Below are 23047 nucleotides of genomic sequence, written 5' to 3'. Positions count from 1 at the left end.
CTAACGACTGGATTGTCAGAAATCTGCAAGTTTCTGCAAAAGCAATTGGTCTCAATTTTTTGAGCAACTGCGCATGCGCTGCATTTAACTGGGTTCTTTCGGTAACAAAGAGAAAGCTGAGAATTGCTGGTTTCTTTGCGTCGTTACCTTTTCTAACATATCTTTGTAATAAAAGACTAAAGCCATCAATACACTGCGTTCAATAATAGAGAAAAATAACACAGATAGTGCGGGTGTTGAGTAAATAAAATGATCGCTCTTTGTAATCCTTGTGCGCGCACTCAATTGCATCAGCAAAAGCACGCGCGAAAACTGTGTTCGGCCACCTTAAGTGCTTGGAGCGACCCTGTTCATCCTGAATCGAAGTCTGAATATAGGGTGATCTTTGCCGTTTTTAAAAATTTTTCTCATTAATATACAACTTTGCGCAATTTTACATGCAAATTGACTACAAACATTTAAAGAGCTTGTGAAACCTGGTATAGCCAATGAAAATTTTGGCTCATTGGGTGTAATATACCAGGACAAATTAGCTTTCTAGTTGCAGCAATGCCTGAAAGAGAGAGAGCCACAACGTAACTGGACTAGAAGTGTGTAATGTCACACGTTGCACAATGCGCTGGGAAGCTAAACTTGTTTGTTGGTTTATGAGAAGTTTAATTTCAAGCTTGTTCCCTACCTGGGGGCAGCCCCAGGGGAGAGGGGGAGGGGGGGGGGAGGGGCTCCCATATTAATAGAACAGAAGTGCTTGTCAGAAATATTGAAAAGAACCTCCATGAGGTACCAAGATCCTGTTTTGTGGGCATCTTAATTTTTTTTTCTCTCCAAAGAGGTACCAATTCAAGAACACATTATCTCCTATCATTTTTTTTTTTCTGCTCAATCCTCCTAAAACATATTGCAATGAGCTCCTGCTGTAGATATTTTGAGGCTTATCTACCTAAGAGTTACCAAAACTGCTTTTTTAACCCCTTAAAGGTACGAAAAGCACCCCCATCCTTTTTATTTGGGAGTCCCCACCCCCCTGGGGTTCCCCAGCTTTCTCTAGGATATGTGATGAATTCTGGAAAATTATCATTAGAAATACTGAAAACATGTTTATTTATATTTACATTTTAGACAATAAAATTATTGGCAACGAAAAGAATGGATAATCTCAATCTAGTTATAACTGTGATCATCAAAATGTAAATACTTCCTCGCATGATTATCACTCAGTAGTACTACATATTTCTGTGGAGTCATGAGACACCAACTTCAGTGTGTACTTTGTTATGCAACCAAGAAATTCCAGCACTATTTTTTTCTTTTTAACTTTTCCTTGGCAACACCTTTTACAACATCACGGTAGCTAATTTCTCATAAATTTATGCAACAACTTGTTAGTTTAAACATTGTCTATGTTGACTCATAATCACTATAAAAACCAAATCAGTGCTTTCCATGACAACCATATCTACAAGATCTTCAACAACCTCTTTTACTCTAGCAGCTTGATCATAAAGAAATTGCAGTCATAAGAATTTGTCACAGTAGAATAACTGACTGTCAATAAATGCACACCTCAAGTTTACAGTGTTTGAAGCCATGTCTGCATGATAGCCCTAAGGGCTAATGGATTTTGCAGTTCCAACGACTTACTTCAGGTCTTAGTAAATTGCATGCCTTGTCTGAAGGGCAAGCAAAGCTTTTTGGGATTATTTGGGGGGAAATCCAAATTAAAGAACTAAAAGTACTCTAAGAGATGAAATTACTGCTGGAATAGCCCTGCAGTTTGATCAATTTTAGTAAGAAATTTTAACATAGCTATAGTGAGAATGACTTCCAGGCTAGTACATGGTAACTGCAAATACGTGCCCAAAGGGTGAACTTGAAAATTGATTTTCTTTGCACTGGTTTTAAGGTAATATTTGAGGGAAATGATATGTTGAAATAAAATAATTTTCTGTTGAGTTGTGCACCTTACAACCGAAAACTACATGTATCAAGTACATGAATATATTCCATTATTATATGGCTGAGTCTCACAAGGACTGGGAACTACTGAATTCATGAATTTTATTGGCTGAAATTGATATTGAAAGCAGTTTAGATTTTCCCATCTAGACCGGCATCTAGACCAGTAATGTTTTGCGGTGAAAAAGTTGCAAACTTAACTACAAAAATATTGACTTCTTTTTTCTAACAATACCTTTTTATTGAAGTGCCAAAAAGCCTGATGAGAAAAAAAGTAAAGAAGATGAGCAAACTTTGGCAGAATTAAGTTCGACTCATCGCTATTCGTAAGCAAAACGTCAGTTCCCTACAAACCAGTTACATCAAATGAATTAAATTGTTCTTGTTTCATTGCCATATAATAAACATCTTATTAACCGCTCGCTTAGTCGGTCTGTATGGAAGAATCTTGACCTTGGTCATGTGTACAGACCTCACTGCATTCGCTCTGTACTCACAATCTCAGTCAAGATTCTCCCATACAGACCTCCTGCTCGGTAAATAAGAGCTAATTAATATTCCTCAAAATTATAAGCCAAACCAGGTGTGAGAATCAGCACTTTCCTTTGAATCCCACAGATTAAAAACTCATCAGTATCCAGGTGACTCCAGGATACACACAATTTTGAAGAAAATGCTTAGTATTTGTTGTTCCTCAGCAGAGATTCCAGGATAATCCAGGAATTTAGAAACAAATTGTTAAATGACCTAGAATAACAAACGTTTCGTCACTGATCTGCGCTTTTCAGCAATTAAGACAGGAGATACAAGGGAGGCTATATTTACAGCATTACAATTGTGGCTTTTAAAATTCATAAAAAGGTAAGTAAAAATCAAACTTATATATATGCCTGCTCAGTCTGAGTTATGTAGCAATATGTAAAATTTTGATTAAAATATCTGATTCAATGCTAATTTATTTTGTTTAATTAAAGTAATCTACTTGACTTAAATTTTATTTCATGTGCAGTTAAACTTCTGGTATCTACAGTAGAACCCAAATTTCTTGAACCTCCAAGGGAAATGAAAATTTATTATTGGTTTGAAAAATTGGGTAGCTCAAGAAATCGGGCAGAAAATGACAGTCTGCAACTATATTCAAAGGAAATGACCTTTGGTTCGAGTTATCAGGAGGTTCGAAAAATTGAGGGTTTTGAGAAATCAGAATTCCACCCTATTTGATTTCATCATCATCATGACTGTCGTCATGGTAGTGGTCGTGGTCAGGGCTACATGGCCTCATCATTGTCATTGTCAGCATCACCATTGTCATTGTCATCGTCATCATCATCATCATCATCATCATCATCACCAAGGATCAGTGCTAAAAGTTTATAATGTCAAGTTCTTAGCTACTGGTTTCGTAGTACCTTCGATAAATATCATTTCTCATCTGTACTACTTGCTCCTGCGTAAGCCCAACAGACTCGCTTAGCAACAATCGAGTAGGACCAATAACCAGTCTGTGCCGTGTCCATTGGAAGATATAACAATCAGGGGGTAACTGATCTCCCACCCGTTCAATTACACACTGCTAATATAACGGTGAAGAAACTCATCAAGTGAATTCTTCTCGAATGATTCAAGCATCATCTTGTTCGATGCGCCAATAGAATTATATACTGGGATATCAGAAAGAAATTCACCAACATTTGGTAGTTCATCATTCTTAATGTCCTTGGTTATGATCTGATAAAGGCCAAGCAAAACGTGTTCCGGCGTCAGACCACGAGAGTCACGAGGAAACACAGAATCACCATGGTATAACTTCACGTTGTCGAAGCCATAGTCGTGTGCTGCAGGAGCACTTGGCCACAGGTCCATGGCGCAAGCGTCGAACAATTCATGTAGTGACGATTCCGGTGGAATACAGTTTGGTTTGTGTTTCTTCCAGTGCCGCTTTTGACAGGTTTTTGAACAGTAGTGTGCATGCTGGCATGCAGAACATCGCTTTGTCTCGCGCCTCTCCCCGCAGGAATAACAAATACCAGGCATTTTCTTCAAAATTGTGCGTACTTGCTTTACGCATCGTGGAGCATCGTGTGCTTCTTTAGTGAGAGCGGTCGTTACTTTTATCCAGCGGAAAGAGACGAGAATACCATAATATTTTTCAAGCCACAGATTTAGCCTGGTATTCCGGTATGCATTTTTACTTCCGGTGAAAACGGTAGGTACGTCATAGCCCGGGGGGAACTCCCATATAAAAACTGTTGGGGGTGCTCGTCGGAAATTTTGAAGCGAACACCTAAAAGGTACCAGGATCTTCTTTTGTGGGTGTGGCTTGAATTCTGTTTCAACTCTATGAGTAATAAACCCCAATTCGAGTTATATACTGAAATGAAACCTTGTAAGAACTGAGCCTTTTAAGGTGGCTCAAAACAGTTTGATGGGTCGTTATAACCACTCTTTATCACTTGATGCTACAATCATGGTATCAAAAAACTGCCCAATCTTTGGTGAAAACGTTGTTATCATTTTCGTGACGCAATAGGTTACAATAGCAACGGTATGACCTCCTAAAAACACCCTTAATTACAGCTTTACGGGCTTGTGATTCAAAAATGGCACGGTGAATTTTTTTATATTATTAACTTTTGATAAGCATGATAAGACGCAACTTTTGGTAAAGTTTAAAAAATTCTGTAGGAAGGGTTCAGACCCACCTTAAATTCCCGAAAATCTAAGGTGGCTCTGACCTTTTTAGCTTGGGCGGTTTGTAAAAATGCCCCATTTAAGACCATGTGATAATACTCTTGAGAATTATTGCTTTAAAAATTTCAAATTATCGCGGGTACATGAATGAATAATTTTGAGATGGATTAAAGGACAATGCTCCAGAGAAAATCACGTGGTCGGAGATGGGAAAACAAACCACTCAAGCTAAAAAGGTCTATTGACGCCGTATTTAAACAGCTTTTTTGTTTTTGTTCTTTTACATATTTTGGGTGGACTAGCACGTATGGGGGGAGTAAAAACAGCAAATGTTCTCGCGCGAAACGGTACTGCATTCTTGGCTGTAATTCCCGCTTTAGCAAATGAATAGTTTGTAGAGATCAGTGTTTTCCGTCGGCTTTCGCAGTAGTCCTTTTGGCCATAGGTTTACAAAAGCTGGTCCCATCAATGCTCGAGTAACAACTGTAATTTTACAATGTAACGCAACTTTAACTTCTATTTTAACAAGTGATATATACAATATTAACATCAACAGAAAGTACTACACATAATATGGCACGAACATCCATGTCTCTCTGAAATTCTTTAAGTTTTAAGTTGTTCTTATGTCGGCTTCGCCTCCTTCACAGCCGTTAATAGGGAACTCACGTCATATCAACGCTCACACAACGTTTGCCTTCTTCTCTAAGGAGCATTGCTAGATTTCTTTCTTTCTCTCAACAAGTTTCTTGAAGTCAACTACCCTCTGGTGGCTTTCACTGTATTACAGCAGAGTACAAGTCTTCCAGAAGACCTGATCGTCTTCTGCCCCCGTAAACGGCTTGATAATTGCCAGATGAAATTTATCTCGGTTTCTTTCGTTTATACACTCGCTTCAACTGCTTTAAGTGTGGTTTGGTCTGAGTTAGTCGTCGCTTGAGTGATGTCTGTTGTTCCACAAGCTGAGCAAAATGACCTTGCTCCGCTAACATGGTGAGAAACGTTCTGATAAATGGATCATAGTCGTGCGTCCGACGACTGTGATCCACCTGTAGGAAAAAAGAAAAAGAACTTATTAACGCGTTTATAAGACATATACAATGAATTGTAAAGCCAGTCATAAAAATTCTGTCTCTATAAAGAACGGCCACTACAATCTAGTGTTGAACCTTAAAGGAACTGCGTCATGACCTCCGCATGTGCATCAAACAGTGTTTCAGCCAGAAAATTTTTCTCGAGGGCCAAAGTGGCCCCTGAAGACCTTTTTTAGGGGCCAATTTTTTAGGAAAGGGGCCAATAAATTGAAAGCTACAGAAGGAAAAATGCGTCAGGGTACCAAGGAAAATAAAGCAGTATATTAGGATCTAGGATAAAATTTAATAGTAAGTGCTTTTTGAGGTGTTTCTACTCAATAAATTTCTTTTGAATCAGATACTAATATGATCCGTGCATTACAAGAGAACAGTCCTGAGGCATACATGACATAGTCAATGATCAAGGGTTTGCAATGCATTATAGGGCGATTTCAAACTGAACTTGGAAGTTTTCCGATGTGAGATAATCAATACAGCAGAGCAAAAGGATGGATTGACTTCTTAACTTATGTTGAATGTTTCAGAAGCAGAGATCTTTCAATATGATTGTCTAGAAGGACATAATGTGAGACAAAATAACCGGACTGATCGTCAACACAGAGAAATATAGTCGCCATTATGGTGACTAAACCGGAATTTTTGCCTAATTTTGGTCGCCAAGGATAAAATGTTAGTTACATTGGTGACTGTATCGGTGGCCAAATTGGCCCTTTCTTCGTTTTTCTGGGGGCCATCTCTGATTGCAACGCGGGATTCCCGCAATGGCGCGCTCTGGCTGAAACACTGATCAAATGTTTACCAGGTTAACATTTATTCTATTCCACACGTTTGCACCAACTAAACTTAAAAACGATGCCTTGACTACGAATCTACGACAGTCCAAATGTCCATGCCTTGACTACGAAACTATCCTTTAGTCTAAATGTCTAACGATATTCCAAAGTGTCCAAAAAATACGGTCTCTACCTCCGAGCCGAGGATTAGAATAATCTTATTTTTGTGAACGAAAACTAATATATGACTAATATATACGAAAACTGTACGATCACAAGTGAAACAAAAGGATTACGTAATGCCCAAAAGTATTCAAACACTAAAGAATGCAATTGTCATTGCAATTGGCCATATTGAATTTGGCGAGGTGGGAGAAGTTTGCTCGCATATAGCCGTTCTTTGTCCACACTTCTCTTAAACAAGTATTCTGTTCACAGACGTTTCTTTTCTGCGAGTTATTTTTCTTCGAGCGCGCGAGCGAAGTGAGAGCGCAAGGGCGAGCGCGACTGTGAAGTATGATCGATTTCCAGCCGTTTTGTGAGCCCGCGTTCCTGGCCCTGCACCACTATCGTTGGGAGGAGGATAAACAACCGAACTCCCAAAATGGCTGGAAATCGAGCCTAGACTACCTTGACCGCGAAACGGACAAGGAAAAACAATAGTCAAATTTTAGCTCGTGCATGTCACTAGGCTCAGTCTCCAGCCGTAAGTGTTTCGGTGCGTCCGTGATCCTTTCCACCATCGTGTAGCGTATCACCCGCGGTTAATACTTTCTTTGCGATCTCGACGAACTCAACACAATATGCAGCGTTTGTGAACAGACCAGTCAACACTAGAACACGACAACCACAATTTCCTATCTAGGTAACGTAACTTAAGGTGGAGCACTCTCCAGCAGTTATACTTTGACGGATCAGTACTACAGCTCTTTCTTGATCAAGTAGTGAATCAAACACGAGAGACAGTGTTTCATCGGGATATCCAAACACCGAGAAGGGAGTTGAAAATACGACGCGCAGCGGAGTATTTTTGACCGAATTCGAGGTCAAAATCAAAACAAAAACTAAGGAGTAAACGGAGAAGTGAAATCGTCAAAATGATAATCTATGCTAACTAAGACCGGGTATTCAAACCTCCTACACGGCCGAGGCTAACGAGTAAAGTGAGACATTTCACGGAGTCGGAAGTCAGAACGCAGTCAGACTGGAGCAGGTCCGATTTTAGGGATACCACTCAGAAAGAATCCCTGAGTTAATTCCAGCATTTTAACTTACTGTAGAGTGAATTTTTCAATCTGCTAATTTTCTTTTAATTAATTTCCAGTCCTGTTGAAGTTTATTCGTGGATGATAAGTTCAACCCCCGAGCAAAAGCAAGATGTCTCACATTCAAAACGCTAAAGAACACGGAAATTTTTTTAAATGGTTTTTCCTCTTCACGAATAGAAGACCTTACACTTAACAATTATTCTACGAGCGTGCGTTGGATATGAGATGCCAAATAGCTAACGAGTTGGCTATAGTCATCTCATATCCAACAAGCGCGAGTGGAATAATTGTTTTATTGAAAACGCCCCCAAAATATAGAAAACTAAAAAAAGTTAAAACACCCGAGAAAATTACACGCGCGCTTACCGTATTTGTAGAGCATGGAATAATTGCTCATATACCATGATGGCTAACAGTAAACCAACCAATGAAAACTCTTGAATTACATTATCCAATGTCTCACATTTTAATAATGGTCACTCGAAATGACTGAATTAAGATTAAAACATCAAATTGAGACATTTTTCTGAAGTGGAAATAGTGTACTTACATGGTATTTTCTTCGTTTGTCCTTCTCCTCTCTCAAGGAATTCTCACAAGCTTGAATTTGACGCTCGACATGATGCAGTTGAGTCACTAGGGCCTACAACACCAGAATTCCCACAATTAAAAAACGTAATAACAATTAATGTTAACATAAGGAAATCTGAAGCCACTGGAATTTGTTAGATTTTCGCTAGAAACCATGCACTCAAAAAATTCGCCAGTACCAATTTACAACTCCAGAGCGGAAAGAGGCACTGTGAGAGTAAAGTGTCTTGACCAAGAACACATCACAATCAGTGGCAGATCCAGACCTTGAGCTAAGGCGGGGGGGGGGGGGGGGGGGGAGAGAACCGCGGGGTTTTTTTTACTTGCCCTGCCGGCCTTTCTTCCTTCTGTCATTTCTTCTTTTTTACCCAAAATAAGGCGGGGGGGGGGGGGGGGGGGGGCGGGATTCCCCGGGCCCCTCCGCTAGATCCGCCACTGACAATGTCCCCAGGTATGGCTAACACCTGGACTGCTCAATACAGAGCCCGGAGGGGGAACTCCCACGTGAAAAGGTCAGGGATGGACGAAACGCCACTATTTTCAGCCGTCATGGTATCTTTTAAGGCTGCTCTCGAAGAGATAATGAAGAAGACAAAAAAAAAAAAAAAGGCTCACGCTGTCATGCCCGTTTTAAAGTGGTATCTGTTAGGGGTCAAATAAAGTTCGAACCACAGCCAGACTGGTCTCTTTTGGGGTTTAAATTAAATTTTTCCGACGAGCATCCCCGAACTCTTCACATGAGAGTCGCCCCTCCACCCCCCCCCCCCCCCGGATTGTCACCTCGCCTTAAGAGTAAGCACTTAACAAGAGTATGGCTTACCTGGCTTTCAGCAGAAATCTTTGCTAATTCGCTCAGTGGAATAGAAAAGCCATAACTATGGCAAACCTCTTGATTCTCCGGCTGCGAAATTCCCTGAAAAGAGACTAGACGGGCAAAATGATTCATTTAATAACTGCACCTGGATTAGACCTAGGTTATGATGAAAAACACAGCAACACCACTGTATATCTTATAGACTTTTCACTATCGAGTTTGTGCGGTAAGGTACGGATCGAGATTTTCCCCAGTCGACTAACCCACGGGTCAAAAATTGACAGAAAAAAAGGGTCTGCTATATACTAATCATAACGCAAGATTTGGTTAACCTTCGCCGCTTGTGGAGCTAGCCAAATAATAAAGGCACTTCACCTTTGTGTCTTGAGTGAACTCCTTTTCCACTATCAGCATGTTCCACATCACTGGATGAGTCCTCTGCGCCTGCTCTTCCATCGTGACTGCTGGCCACTGTCTCAGAATCAGAAAACGAGAAAGTCTCTGCATAATCTGCCTGGTCCTCTGAAGGCGCTGTTTCAGTGGTCTCCTGTGTAAAAATATAAAACATAACAAAATTACCTGACTGGACAGCCATCTAGAGCGCTTTTCACTTGAGTGTCGAAAAGTATCTGGTTTTGCATCAACTACGCTACACGATTGGCTTAAAGAACTGGCGCCACTGTCATCCAATCAGAATTAAAACAAACCAGTCGTCACTTGTTCGCACAAGTTTTCCCGCGCTTTGCGTCAGCTACATGTAATTACCTCGAGCTTTGATTGGTTCACTGGATTGTCCCTGTCCTTTGTGATTGGCTAGAGTGGTTACTTTGGTTTTGGTTTTACGATGTTGTCATAAAGCTATGGCTTAATCTTGATATAGTGACAAGACGATACTCGGGTAAAAACTGCTCTACGTGATACTTAAAACAAGCTTGGCAACACTGTAGATACAATGAGATGAAAGTATCAATGATGCTACTGCACAATAAACTAACCCTTTCACTGCAACCAGCAAAATCGACATTTAACTATAAATCCCAGGACGAAGGTTCTTATATATACCGAGAAAATTCAAGTGACTCGTGGGATATTGCACGGTATACCAGCCGAAAGGACTGCATAACTAGTAACCTGTATGTATGGCTAGGAGAGCATGACTTATGTAAGTGGTATCGTAAGTATCAACTATCAGGACTCTATTACCCCAGTTGCAGATGCGCCTGAATCTGAGTGCAGACTTCCTGTTGGCGACACCGGAGGCTCAGGTGCTGGAGCAGACACGTGATCTTCATCTGCATCCTTCCTTGAAGCTTCATCCGATACAGAATTGTTGTTACTCGCAGCGGTTTGGCTAGTCTGCTCCTGACCTTGTTCGCCGACAGTTGAAGGCGACTCAGATATTTCCTTGTTTACTTTGTGCAGTCTCGAGGTCTCAGCGGAGTCATTTGGAGTTTTGCTCAGATCTGTTTCCATGGCAACATTGGAGGTGATTCCCCCTGACGTTGTCAAGGCGACTGTGGGTGAGACCGTCACTGCAGTGACCGTTGTAAGCGTGCTCTGTGTTTTGTTGCATGATGTGTTGGTTGTTGAACATGAGCTAGACTCTGTTGTACAGGTGGTTGTTGATGTGGAGTCTTGACTTGTGGCGGGGTCAAACTGTGATATAAAACAAGTTCAATTAGTATTTGATTTATTCCTTAGCATTCACGGGAAGTTTGGAGAGCGCCAAAGAGGGGTAAGAGTTGCTCGAGGCGCAGCCGAGGGCAAGTCTAGCTTCTCAAGGGCGCTCCAAACTTCCCAAGTGCATCCCCAACTCTATATAACACCGCTAACAGCATGAATTAATTGTTTCATAACTTTGCCAATGGAAATAAATTTCTCTCGCGTAGCGAAGCTGACTTTGCTCATGCCACAAGCGTGCAATATTGGATTTTATAAAAGAACTGAGATACTACGCGCGCTAATTGGTCGATAAGTGTGTTTACATGAGAGCATGTAAATACGTTGTGACGTTTTCGATTCGCGTGTATTTACTGTTGAGAAATATTTTATAAGAACAATAGAGTACTTTTTCCGTGTTTTCATAGCCTCGTCTAAAAACCTGGGGAAGAAGGGGGCTGGGGGGTTGTGGTGGGGAGAACTCTCGAATTCTCGAGACTTTTGCAAACTCTCGACTGCGTCTCGGGCTTGCATAGCTACGTCTCTTCTAGTTGAATCTGTAGGCAATCCATTGTTACCCTGACAGCAAACGTAATTTATTTTGTGCAGGAGAGTAAGATAAAGGTAACTGCTGTCTCAAGGCTAATGGGTCAACTTCATGGACGGCGCATCTTGAACAGTTAAATTGTTTTCCATAATTCGTGTTTAATCTTCCTTAATCGAACCTATCCTTCCTAATTAGGTTTGTTTAATCTTGTTTGGTGTTTTTCTCCTAAGAATGATGCTCTTTGTAGTTGAACGCTGTTATTTGACTCTGATGAGTCCCTTGGCAGGGACGAAACATACGTAACGGTATGTCAGGCTAGCCATTGTAAAATTCTCACACTTCTTCCTTCAATTTGAAAGTTATTTTGCACACCGGAACAATACATTCATTCCTTTGTCCCAAGGTTCCATAGCATAAATATACAGTACTAGTACTAAGAGTGCTACTACTACTCGTGGTTGGCATGCAGACTGCAGGAATTTCATCAACATTTTCAACAGGAGGGCAACCGGTTTTCACAGGCAAGCAAAACGTTTTGAACTGAACTTCTTCATAAGGAAAACTTTCCTCCAGATGGTTAAACCGGGCGGGCAAAATTGTTCTCATAGCTGGTCAATTTGCCCGGTGCCCGGCCCTTAATGAAACCCCTGCGATACTACTGTCCAATGCAGATTACCTGCATTTTGACGATCGTAACTCAACATGTAGATCCGTAGTATTCTGTAACGAGTCAGGGATAAACACACAAAGTTGGACCCTGGGAGAAAAATGCTGGGTGCAAACAGTCTTCTAAACTTATTACCTTTTTTAATGATTCCAATATGTTCTCTCTATAGGAAAAAAAATGAAAACAAAAATGTCAAAATATGTTGGTACTAACTGTCTGTTTAGTAATTATTCACACAATAGGCCCTTTGCACAATCCGGTCGCATGGTACGGAATTAATTATGCTGAGACGCAAGTTACACAGTGGGACTTTCAAAACAAAGGAAAGTCGGGCTGGACTGGTACAAGTTCCTTTGTTTTCGAAATCCCACTGTGTAACTTGCGTCCCAGCACAATTAATTCTGTTCCATGTGACCGGATCGTCACAAGGGGCCTACTCATTAAATAATAATAATAATAATGTGTGGTACTAAATTAATTTTATTTTATCCTAAGCGTGATACTTCGTACATGGACCTTTCGTTTTGCCAAATTTGTGGGGGTACACAACGAGAACTGCATAGGACTCAAGGATGGATAGTCAAAACTGAGAATGATTACAATGTGGTACATTCATGTGGTGCATTCATCTGGCACATACCTTTCTGCACTCAAACGTTTTAGCTTTTCCTCACAAATTGTCATTCCATCGGCCACAACAGCCATCAGGTTATACCTGATATCATGGTATGGTTCACTGTGCAAAGGAAATTTTTAGCAAGTGAATCACTACAGGTCATGTTGTTGAATTGAATTACAGTTGAACCATTGTACAACGGACACCTTGGGGACAGTGGAAAGTGGCCGAGAGGTGGCCGTTATGGCGAGGTAGGAGTGTAATATGACACCTGCTCTTTTCGAGGGTACAACATTTACTTTTAAAAACAAAATGCTTACTTTAGACTATAAATACGTAACACAATCAAAATATATCAATAATAAAAATAAAAACTAGATAGAAAAAGAGACCAATGGCACGTGGTACGGTGACCTTTCCAATAAAAAGTGTAGTTTCCTATACACCGTTCGTCAGTCGTTGATTAACTGGCCGTTGTCGAGAGGTTATTTTAGCAGTTGGGACGAGTGTTAGTGGCCGTTGCCCTTGTGGAGAGGTGGCTGTTGTTGAGAGGTTAAAATAACAGTGAATGTATGGACTGTCCGTCGGGACAGAAATAAATGACCATTGTAGAGTGGTGGCCATTAGTAGAGGTTCGACTGTATTAAATAACTCATAAAATTAAATAAACACCTAAATACTGTACATAATTACATGTACTTTAAACGAGTTACACTACGGAGGATGCAAGTGCACTAGTGTTGTAATCCAGAGCTTCCAGATTCAAACTCTACATCCTGTCTCTAAATGTAGGAAGACTAGTATTTGATAGTTCTAAGTTCAACTCGTTGGTCACATTTTGAAAACACAGTCGAACCTCCGGTTGCGACCGCCTCTCGTAAGTGACCATCTCTCCACAACGACCAGTTTTCCAAACTACCAAAAGTTTTCAAGTCAAATCACTATATTTGGAGCCTCTTGTGGGCGACACGACCACTTTTAGAGCTAAAAGTGTGAAACTTTCTCTTGTTTTTAACCTCCTGTAAGCGACAACTTGACAGATAATAGAGTGGAAATTGGATAATAAGTTGTTGTAACATTAGCACGTTACTGGGCAGTACAAGATACATTAATCCACTCACCCTCCAGTAGCTATTCCTAGTCTTTCAGTAATTACTCTGCGGAATTTTTCTGTCCATTCTTCATTCTCCCCCCATGGACCTATCAGAAATGTTTTTGTTAAAACAAAGGTCGATACTCATAGTCCCATTACCATAGGATTTACAACAGGTAAACAGACAACAAAATCCCAGGTTGAAGTCATTTTTCTCCAACTGTGGGAGACAGAGCGACCTAATGGTTACTGCACTGGACTCTGGATGAGGTGCTCCAGGTTCACCCTGGCTGGGCCATCATGTTGTTAAGCAAGACACTCAACCCTCACAGTGCCTCTCTCCACACAGTTGTTCAAATGGGTATTTTATTCTAAGGGTATAAACCTTGTGATAGACTAGAATCCCATCCAGGGCAGAGGAACAATGTTACTGTACTCCTTCATGCTAAGGAGACTGAAGATAAGCCCCAGCCTGTTGGGCAACAAGGCTTCAGAATGCAGACTTTACATTAAATGTAAATGTAATGTAAGATAGGTTCCAGTACAGAACTGGACCTTGCAAGCTTAGGATACTACAAGAATGTACAGCATCCTATATACAGCATCATATAAAAAATCCTTTATAATTATAAAGGAATGGCCAACATCCTGCATAGGATCCTATTTAAGATCCTACAAGTTCACAGATATGATGCTATTAACCAGACCTTACGGGGGGGGGGGGGGGGGGGAGGGGGGGGGGAATCTCTAACTTAGGATCCCAACAGGATTCTTTACAATCAATCTAAACAGGATCCTATGTAGAATGTCTGCAAGGGATAGCCCAAAATCTGTCAAAAAATATTGTACCTATGTCAAATTAAAAGGGGAAAAATGTGGCATGTCATACTAAAAGTGCTGTACCATGATCAATTGGATATGGTTTGAGTCCATCCAGCTCAAAAAGTCGGCCATTAATGGGTACATAACTGACAAAATGAAATGCTTCCATTGCACGACCAGTGGACACGGCATTAGTTTTCTCTGGCAGAAGTTTAGGTTCTGGCCTGAATTGAAAAAAAAAAAAAAAAAATGCACAAAATAAAAGAAAGTGACTGGTACATGTGGTTTAAGTAGTCCTTAGTCTAGAACTAAGAAAAGTATCCTGTACATATGGAGGAGAAGTGTGGACATGCCCTAAGTTAGACCACACAGGGAGGTACACTTGATTTCGAGAGATGGGGAGGTGTGAATGGAACATAAGGTTTATCATGATTCTAAATGCTACCTTTTGCTTTGAATGTTCTCAAAAGACACTTACTGTAAGAGTAACTACCCAAATGCACCTCCCTCCCCCCCCCCCCCCCCCGCACCCCTCAACTCTTTATAACCCACAGACCCCTGCGACAACCCACAGACTGGTAGACAGAGGAGCAAAATGGATACACACAGTTTGTGAAACATATTTAGACTGAGCACACCTGTTGCAATAATTTTAGTTATGTGACTCTGTCAACCTACCTGGCAAACTTATTATGTGCCATGGCCAATTCTGGTAGATTACCAATAACATATCCCTTGTTCTAAAAAAAGAAAAAAAACAAACAGAAACAAAAACAAAATCCTGTTAATTACATGTACATGTATTGGGAAGAAACACACACTGAAGTTCTTAATAAATTCACTGTTACTGGATTTAAGGGGGAAGGTTGCGTATTGAACCAGAAACGTAACCCAAGAAAGCAGTCTTAACTACAAGTATGCATGAACAAAACAGAAACAGCAAAGACAAACCGCTTTGAGTGTACATGTAAGATGTTTTCCATGGCCTGATACAGGATACCATTGCACCCACACTTGACTAACATACATAGAGGATAATACGTGGGCACACGTAGATATGGAATACATGTATCTCTTCAAGTGTTCAACTCGATATCCCACGAGTGAGTGCAGCGAACGAGTGCGATATAAAGTTGAACACAAGAAGAGATATTCAATATTTACAAGCAGCCACGTATTATTATTTTTGTTTATTATAATATCTAGACATACTGATAATGAAGCTTTGATGATTTTCCGAAGATTTCTGACCACTTTCCGAAGATTTCTAAAGATTCTCCAATACTTGCCTGAACGTTTCCAAACACGAATGTTTCCGCACATATTCCAAAAATTTCTGAAGGTTACCGAAGATCTCCAAAGATAACCATAGATTGCCAAAGACTTTTGAGGAAGATCCAAAAATGTTTCCATCACACACCAACAAGTTTAAGTACAATTTAAGAGTCAAACTTGATATCAGTGAAATCATCGATATTAGACTTCACTAGTGAGGATATGGAAAATACACCACCTGAATACCAGATGTGGTTTCATACATGAATGTTATGCAAAGTGTATTTTTCAGTAAAACATTTGTGTCTATATACATGTAATAATAATATGAATATACTACATGTACATCTGTTGCAGACACATGCATGCAAGGGAGAGTATTTTTATAAGAAATAGAAAACATGTACTGTGTTTCTATCGAGTTTCAGTGTAAATCTACAAGGCAAGTGTTCTATCACAAGTGCCATTCTCTGATTGGTTACGCTACTATTCTGTAACTGTAGATAGTGAGTAGCATAGCAGTGTGCGTTAGGGGCCTTTTTGTTTGTGTTTTTGAAGTGTTTTTGAAGAGGATTTAGATTAAATTTCTGAATGACTAGTAGAGTTATACTAAAACAATTGAAGGCTTTTGTGCGTATGTAGGGCGTATGTAGCATTTTGGGTCGTTTTTTATTTTTTGCAGGATCAAGCTAATTTTTGGCAGACTGACTTGTTTTGACATGAAAAGCGTCGTTGCATAATTGTTTTTGTTGATTTGTGCTTCGTTTTTGAGAAATAACGTATGCAAAAAACTCAGTTTTGCAAGGGTATCTTTTGGAGATCTTTTGTTGAGCGAAAAACAAAAGAAACCTTTGTTTTGCTAAACGATGAAGTCACCAAAACATGGTATTTGCCGCTAGTTTCATTATTTATATAATTACGCAATTCTCTTACTGTTGCTTCATTAGCACAAGCGGATAAGGCACTGAACGGGCCGCATCCGAGTTTGTTTTGTCGTGACACCAGTTCAATACGAGGTTGGTTGATTTTTTCTTCCAGTCTATTTCTCTACTTCTTTCAAAAATCAAAACATCTATTAAAAAAAAAAATCGTGCTGTCGAAGCTGCTAAACATAACTGTTTAAGTTTGCACTGCATCAAAATCCACCTTCGAAGGATTCGTTCCAAAAGATGCCGCTTGGAAAACTGAGCTTTTTTGCACACATTATTTCTTGAAAACGAAGTGTAAATCAACAAAAACAATTATGTAACGATGTTTTTCATGTCAAAACAAGTCAGTCTGCCAAAAATTAGCTCCATCCTGCAAAAAATAAAAATCGACCCAAAATGCTTCATGTGCCCTTTTTGCACGAAAGCCTCCAATTAGATTATTTGCTCTCGATTTCTATGCGTGATAGTTGACTAGGGCTGTGCCCTTGTCAACTATGACGTTTAAAAATCTTGAGCTCATAATCTAATTGTTTAATAGAAACACAAGTGAAAGTTTGGGAGAACGGGAAATGCTGTGGGAACACGAGCTGCAGGCAAGTGGTTCCACAGCTTTCCACAGCTTTCGAGTTCTCCCAAAATTTTCATTCTCAACTGTTTTCTTCTTTGATAGAGAGAAATACCAAAAAATTATGGCGTCTTTTGAAAAATGGACAGGGAAGATTTTATGTTCACTGCCAAGATTAGAGGCATCTTTGTGGTTGTTTTACACATCTCATAAGATTTAAGTCAAAAGGTGATGACTAGCCTGCGTAGCAGATGTTTCCTTTCCTTTTCCAGGTGCGGCAAAGATCGAACAAGCCAGCGAGCAAGGGGGGAGCAAAGGAGGGAGCCTAGGGATCCTAATTTGATTATTCAATCAATGCATTTAAATGTACATGTGTGGGAGTGGTTCTATACAATATTATTGTAGTTACACGCACAGTGATGGAGGAGTAGCCACAGTTGTACGAAATGTACAATGTACCTACCTCTGGGTCAAACTTGCTAGAAAACTCTTTCAGTCTACTAAGTCTTTCACCCAAGTGGATATGAGTGCAGTTAAGAAGAACACTCAGCAAAGAGTGAGTGGCACATGAGTTTGGAATCACCTAGTTTATTAATGAAAGACAGAACAGACGTCACACAATTATATTTCCTAAAGTGGATACAAGTTTGTGACGGGTCAAGTAGTTCACAGGTCAGAGAATCAGATTATCCTAATTTTTGTAGCTAGCAGTTACTTGGAGTCAGAGTAATTCTCCTCCACTTGGATGCGATGCTAAATCTATCATAGGGTTTCCCGGGGGGGGGGGGGGGTGGGGGGTTCTATATGACCAAAAAATTTAAAGAAATGTATGAAGCTTAACCAGAATTTCCAGAGGTGGGGAGGTGTTAGAAAAAATCCCTTCTGTGGGGGAGGTATGGATATTTTCTGGAACTACACAATACCTGCTGGGCAAAGAATATGTCACGAATAACTTCCTCATCCTCCACAAACATTTCCTCTAAAGGTTGTATTTTGCGTCGTGATCTCCTTTCTTCAATCCATTTAAAAAGGAAAATGAACCCATAAATAGGTCTGCAACGAAAGGAGTCAATTTGCAGTTAGTACATGTACAAAAATGTAAATGTAACTCTTACTTATAATGGTCATGCACTTAGCTATACAAGCAGTAAGCTTAGCTAGTTAACATGCATGCCACTGAAACAAAGGAAACAAATACTTCAAATAAATTTAACTTAGTTAAAAATCTCAACAGGCAGGAGGCAGACCAGTTGACTATTTAGAAAGTGTGAATGAGGATTTGAACTCAGGACTACCGAGAAACAAATCCCGTTAGTGGCAGGGGGGAGGCCTTGAACCCGGGACCCCCAGATTACAACACCAGCGCCCTAAACCACTCAGCCACACCGCCTCCAAAATTTCTCACTGCAAATTGTTTTTATTACTGTTTTTGCCTTTTTGGACTACTTCCTGAACATAGCTACATGCATATTCATTGGTTTTTATAAAGCCATAAGATCCACTGTCCTTTTAAAAGTATTATTATATTTTATATTGTTAACTAAGAAATAATTTTAATTATTTATTATTATTTATTATTTTTTGTTAATACAAGATATTACAAGTAGAATAAAATTTATTTAATACTCGGTAGTCTGCATTTTTTGGGATTTAACTGTGTAGTTCCATAAAATACTCAATCATGTAATATATCAAATACCAAGAAGAGAGTTGAAAATATGACATGCATCAGAATATTTATGACAAACTTTGAGGTGTTTGGAAATGTGGTCAAACACCATTTTAAGTTATTTATGTATATTCTCAATCGAAACTGCATGTACAACTAAGGAGAAAATGAAGAAAAAAATTGTAGAAATCTATGCTAATTGAGATCAGATATCCAATCACTGGACATCATGGTCATGATTTCCTTTGTTTAAACTTGATGAATTATTGACGAGTTTAAGAAATCCATGTCAATAACATGCATGTGTAGTTTGCTTATCTGTGTGCTGCATGTAGAAGCTGTTTATGTGCAGCATCTTATGTTTTGATTCTCGGCACCGTACACACCCTTTGAATGGCTTTGATAAATCGTAGATTTCTTCCACTTGGGCACCCTTCACACCTGTAGTAAATAACAGCTCCAGATGTATATAAACAGTACAATTGTAGTTCAAAAAATATCCAGAGATAACAACACATTACTGCAGCAGGGCACGAAAAAACCAAGGTCCAATTTCCCAGGACAAGTCAATTTTGCTTTTAGGCAAGTGAAAATGGAAGTTTGGTAGTCCAGTGGGCAAGTGAAAGTAGCCTCAGTAATCTTGTTAGTGATGATGTCTAATCAAAAACAATTTCAAGACTGCAAGATGAGCAAAACAATGAGGTAAAAGCATGGATCCAAAAAATCCAAGCATAATTTGCTCACGTTCGTCCCCCGATTGCTGTATTGGATGTTGTGACTCATTTGTATCACTGTCCAGTATCCTTCACCTAGTTTAGTACCAGTAAACTCATTTTGACCTCTGGGCAACTGGATTTTTTTTCGTGCCCTGCTGTGGGTGCACATGTTCAAAACACAAAATGGTGAAATGACAAAATGGCACTCTGGTCAGCCTTACGTGCGCTAGTGCTCAGGTTAGCCTAAATATCAGTCAACTCAACAGTGATTGGCTCACAATATTATAACTGAAAGGGTTGACCTTAATACAGACACCAGTATCCCAAAATTGACTCATACCCATAAAGCCATTTCGTTATTATGTGGTTTAAGTTCACCTTCTGTTAGTAGGGACCTTACACAAACAACGACGGCCACGGCAAAGGAAACGTCACCATACAAGAGGTTTAATGAGCAAAACAATGGCTGTGCACATGCATTGTAATTCTTGGTACATTTCTTTGCCGTCGAGCATATTCAGCAGGGGCAAGTTTTATACCAACGAACACACTAGACAGTTTCCAATAAATGCAAAATTCCAAAGTAAAATAGAAACACATTTTTTACTAGGCGTTGGCCTCGCCATCGCCATTGTATATGCATAAGGTCCCTACTGTTATGGAGAAGGAAGGAACTGAAAGTTACATGCATTGCTATTAAACTAAGGTTTAATTAGATCTTTTTTTTTTTTCCGACATAAACAATACTACCTTCAGGCTTTAAAGCTTACAAATAAGAAGCAATTTTGAATTATTTAAATGGAATTTTCCGGAGCTCAGTATCTCCTACCTGAATCGAGTTGCAAGCTACATGTATAAAATCTTAAAGTGAGAAAATCAAATTAAAAAAAAAATCGAGGTTGCATGTTTTGTCCTAGTCTGGGTTCCATGCGGGGGCCAATATATGACGGCGGTTAAGCTATTTCTTCTCCCAAAGACACTAGCCAATGCTTGGAAGTCAGACTTCAAATTTGTCCCAACAGTTTAATATAATACAACAAGCTCAGCTAAATGTTCGCAAGTCATTTTCGTAGGTGTACGCAAGCTAAAATTCTGGTAATTTTAAGGTAGCCTTCGAAGCCGTGGTTTCGACGGTTTTTCTGGCTAAGCGACACGCTAAAAGATCCTCGAGGTCGACAGCTATAAAGCTAATCTTTAAAGCTTTTTGAATTGTTACTTACCGAATTCTTCGATCAACAAACTGAACAGCCCTGAAAACGCAAAAAAGTCATTGATCGAAGTTAAAATACTTTACATCATACAACTGCTACTAAAGACGAAGTCTTCAGATGCAGAAATAACCTCGTTAACATAAAGAAAAGAGATAAAAACCTGGATCGCTTTCTAACTCCAACCATCCACTGTTTGCCGCCATACTTGAAACGACAAGGCAATGACGTCAGCGGCATATCACATTTGCACTATCGACGTTGTGTAAGTTGTTTCTCCGTCTTTCGTAAAGCCGCGCCAACAACATTGTTGAAGGATAAAAAACATTATTTGCTTCCTTCACTAGACACTGGAACTTTCTTTCAAATATAGGTATTCACTGTAGTGGATCCATCGACATGGTTGGACAAGGCAGCAGAATCAGTAAAATGACAAGTATCAGGCCATGCTTCCGTACGAACAAGAAGTTTGTTCGCTTGCGGCACAAACTTGTCCTTAGGCATGTACAAATGCAGTATGCAAATGTAAGGAAACATTTCCCAACTTTGCGAAGCCAAACCACTCGCAAACTTGGTTATTTGGCTAATTTGAGATCCTCTTCTTTCAGCTTTTTAGGGACTTTTTAGCAGTAGCGATATAGAATTCGCTACCTGACCTAATATGACTAAATATTAAAAGTTAAAAAAACTGTGAAAGTATCTATTCTTAAAAATGTTCGGTGTGTAGCCAGGCATGTTAAAAATTGATAAAAAATGAAAGGAATTAAATGGTTGTCACTGGCTAAAAATATGGTTATCGGACGTTTCGGCCACTACTGTTGCCTTCTTCAGCAAAAGATGGGAAATGCAAATGTTAAACGGTGTCCTGCTAGAATATGTAATAGATGTGTGATAAAACTAAATGAGCAATAGTCTCTAGAGTATTCTTAATGAGTGTAAAAATTCTTAATGCCATTGTACACGTTCGGTAGCGATATATGTTCGTTTATAGCGTTCCTGTCTCGCACGGAATGCCAAGCTTCAAGAATTAGTCTTTGTTTCCATACTGATGATCTGTCGACAATTTCAACGTTCTCATATGGTGTTTGGCCAATAAAGAGTTTTTGTCCAATGTTGCTATAGCCTTTGCGTGTTCTTTCATACGTGTTTTTAACGCGCGTGATGGCTGACCAACATAAACACAGTCACAATCTTTACATTTGATCTTGTAAACAATGCCTCTGGAAGCCTCTTTCTCGATCTTGTCTTTAGGTTTTTTGAGTATGTTCGAGATGGTACGAATAGGTTTATGGGCGACCTTGATATTGAAACCTCGAAGAACGTTTGCGACTCTTTCGGAAAAACCTTTGGCGTAGGGGCGGATGACAAAACCACGATGGTCGGTATCATTCGTTTTCACGGGAAACTAAACGAGTAACGAAAGCCCTTGCCACTAATAACTACCCTGCAAATTTCATTCACAATGGCCGCCAACTGAGTAGACAACAAAAAACGAATGATACCGACCATCGTGGTTTTGTCATCCTCCCCTACGCCAAAGGTTTTTCCGAAAGAGTCGCAAACGTTCTTCGAGGTTTCAATATCAAGGTCGCCCATAAACCTATTCGTACCATCTCGAACATACTCAAAAAACCTAAAGACAAGATCGAGAAAGAGGCTTCCAGAGGCATTGTTTACAAGATCAAATGTAAAGATTGTGACTGTGTTTATGTTGGTCAGCCATCACGCGCGTTAAAAACACGTATGAAAGAACACGCAAAGGCTATAGCAACATTGGACAAAAACTCTTTATTGGCCAAACACCATATGAGAACGTTGAAATTGTCGACAGATCATCAGTATGGAAACAAAGACTAATTCTTGAAGCTTGGCATTCCGTGCGAGACAGGAACGCTATAAACGAACATATAGCGCTACCGAACGTGTACAATGGCATTAAGAATTTTTACACTCATTAAGAATACTCTAGAGACTATTGCTCATTTAGTTTTATCACACATCTATTACATATTCTAGCAGGACGCCGTTTAACATTTGCATTTTCCATCTTTTGCTGAAGAAGGCAACAGTAGTGGCCGAAACGTCCGATAACCA

At 39.8% G+C, this 23047-nt stretch overlaps 1 protein-coding gene and 1 pseudogene across 1 annotated transcript; both read right to left on the bottom strand.

Moving 5' to 3' along the window:
- Positions 1-1077: 1077 nt before the first annotated feature.
- LOC110054791 (uncharacterized) lies at positions 1078-4835 on the bottom strand (annotated as a pseudogene).
- Positions 4836-5136: 301 nt separating this feature from the next.
- Positions 5137-21669, bottom strand: LOC110054789 (uncharacterized). The gene is made up of 15 exons (XM_089280966.1): positions 21117-21669; positions 20966-20995; positions 19416-19470; positions 18284-18413; positions 17824-17943; positions 15270-15331; positions 14673-14815; positions 13798-13876; positions 12701-12796; positions 12196-12223; positions 10391-10843; positions 9563-9734; positions 9194-9297; positions 8333-8425; positions 5137-5696 (listed from the first exon to the last, which is right to left on the bottom strand). The coding sequence occupies exons 1-15, from the start codon at positions 21157-21159 to the stop codon at positions 5511-5513; spliced, it is 1794 nt and encodes a 597-aa protein (XP_089137092.1). The 5' UTR covers positions 21160-21669; the 3' UTR covers positions 5137-5510.
- Between the last annotated feature and the right edge of the window lie 1378 nt (positions 21670-23047).

This window comes from Orbicella faveolata, unplaced genomic scaffold (assembly GCF_042242905.1).
Source record: "Orbicella faveolata isolate gen_17 unplaced genomic scaffold, um_ofav_v1 contig_48, whole genome shotgun sequence".
In the NCBI taxonomy this organism is placed as follows: Eukaryota; Metazoa; Cnidaria; class Anthozoa; order Scleractinia; family Merulinidae; genus Orbicella; species Orbicella faveolata.
This window is presented reverse-complemented; position numbering and strand designations above follow the sequence as displayed.

Bases quoted from the DNA above. Each gene is read 5' to 3' on its own strand.
- LOC110054789 (XM_089280966.1), bottom strand. From the start codon at position 21,159: ATGGCGGCAAACAGTGGATGGTTGGAGTTAGAAAGCGATCCAG. The intron at 14,816-15,269 runs GTAGGTTGACAG...TTTTCAATTCAG, and splicing joins GCACATAATAAGTTTGCCAG to GCCAGAACCTAAACTTCTGC. The intron at 12,224-12,700 runs GTATGTGCCAGA...TTTTTCCTATAG, and splicing joins AAACGTTTGAGTGCAGAAAG to AGAGAACATATTGGAATCAT.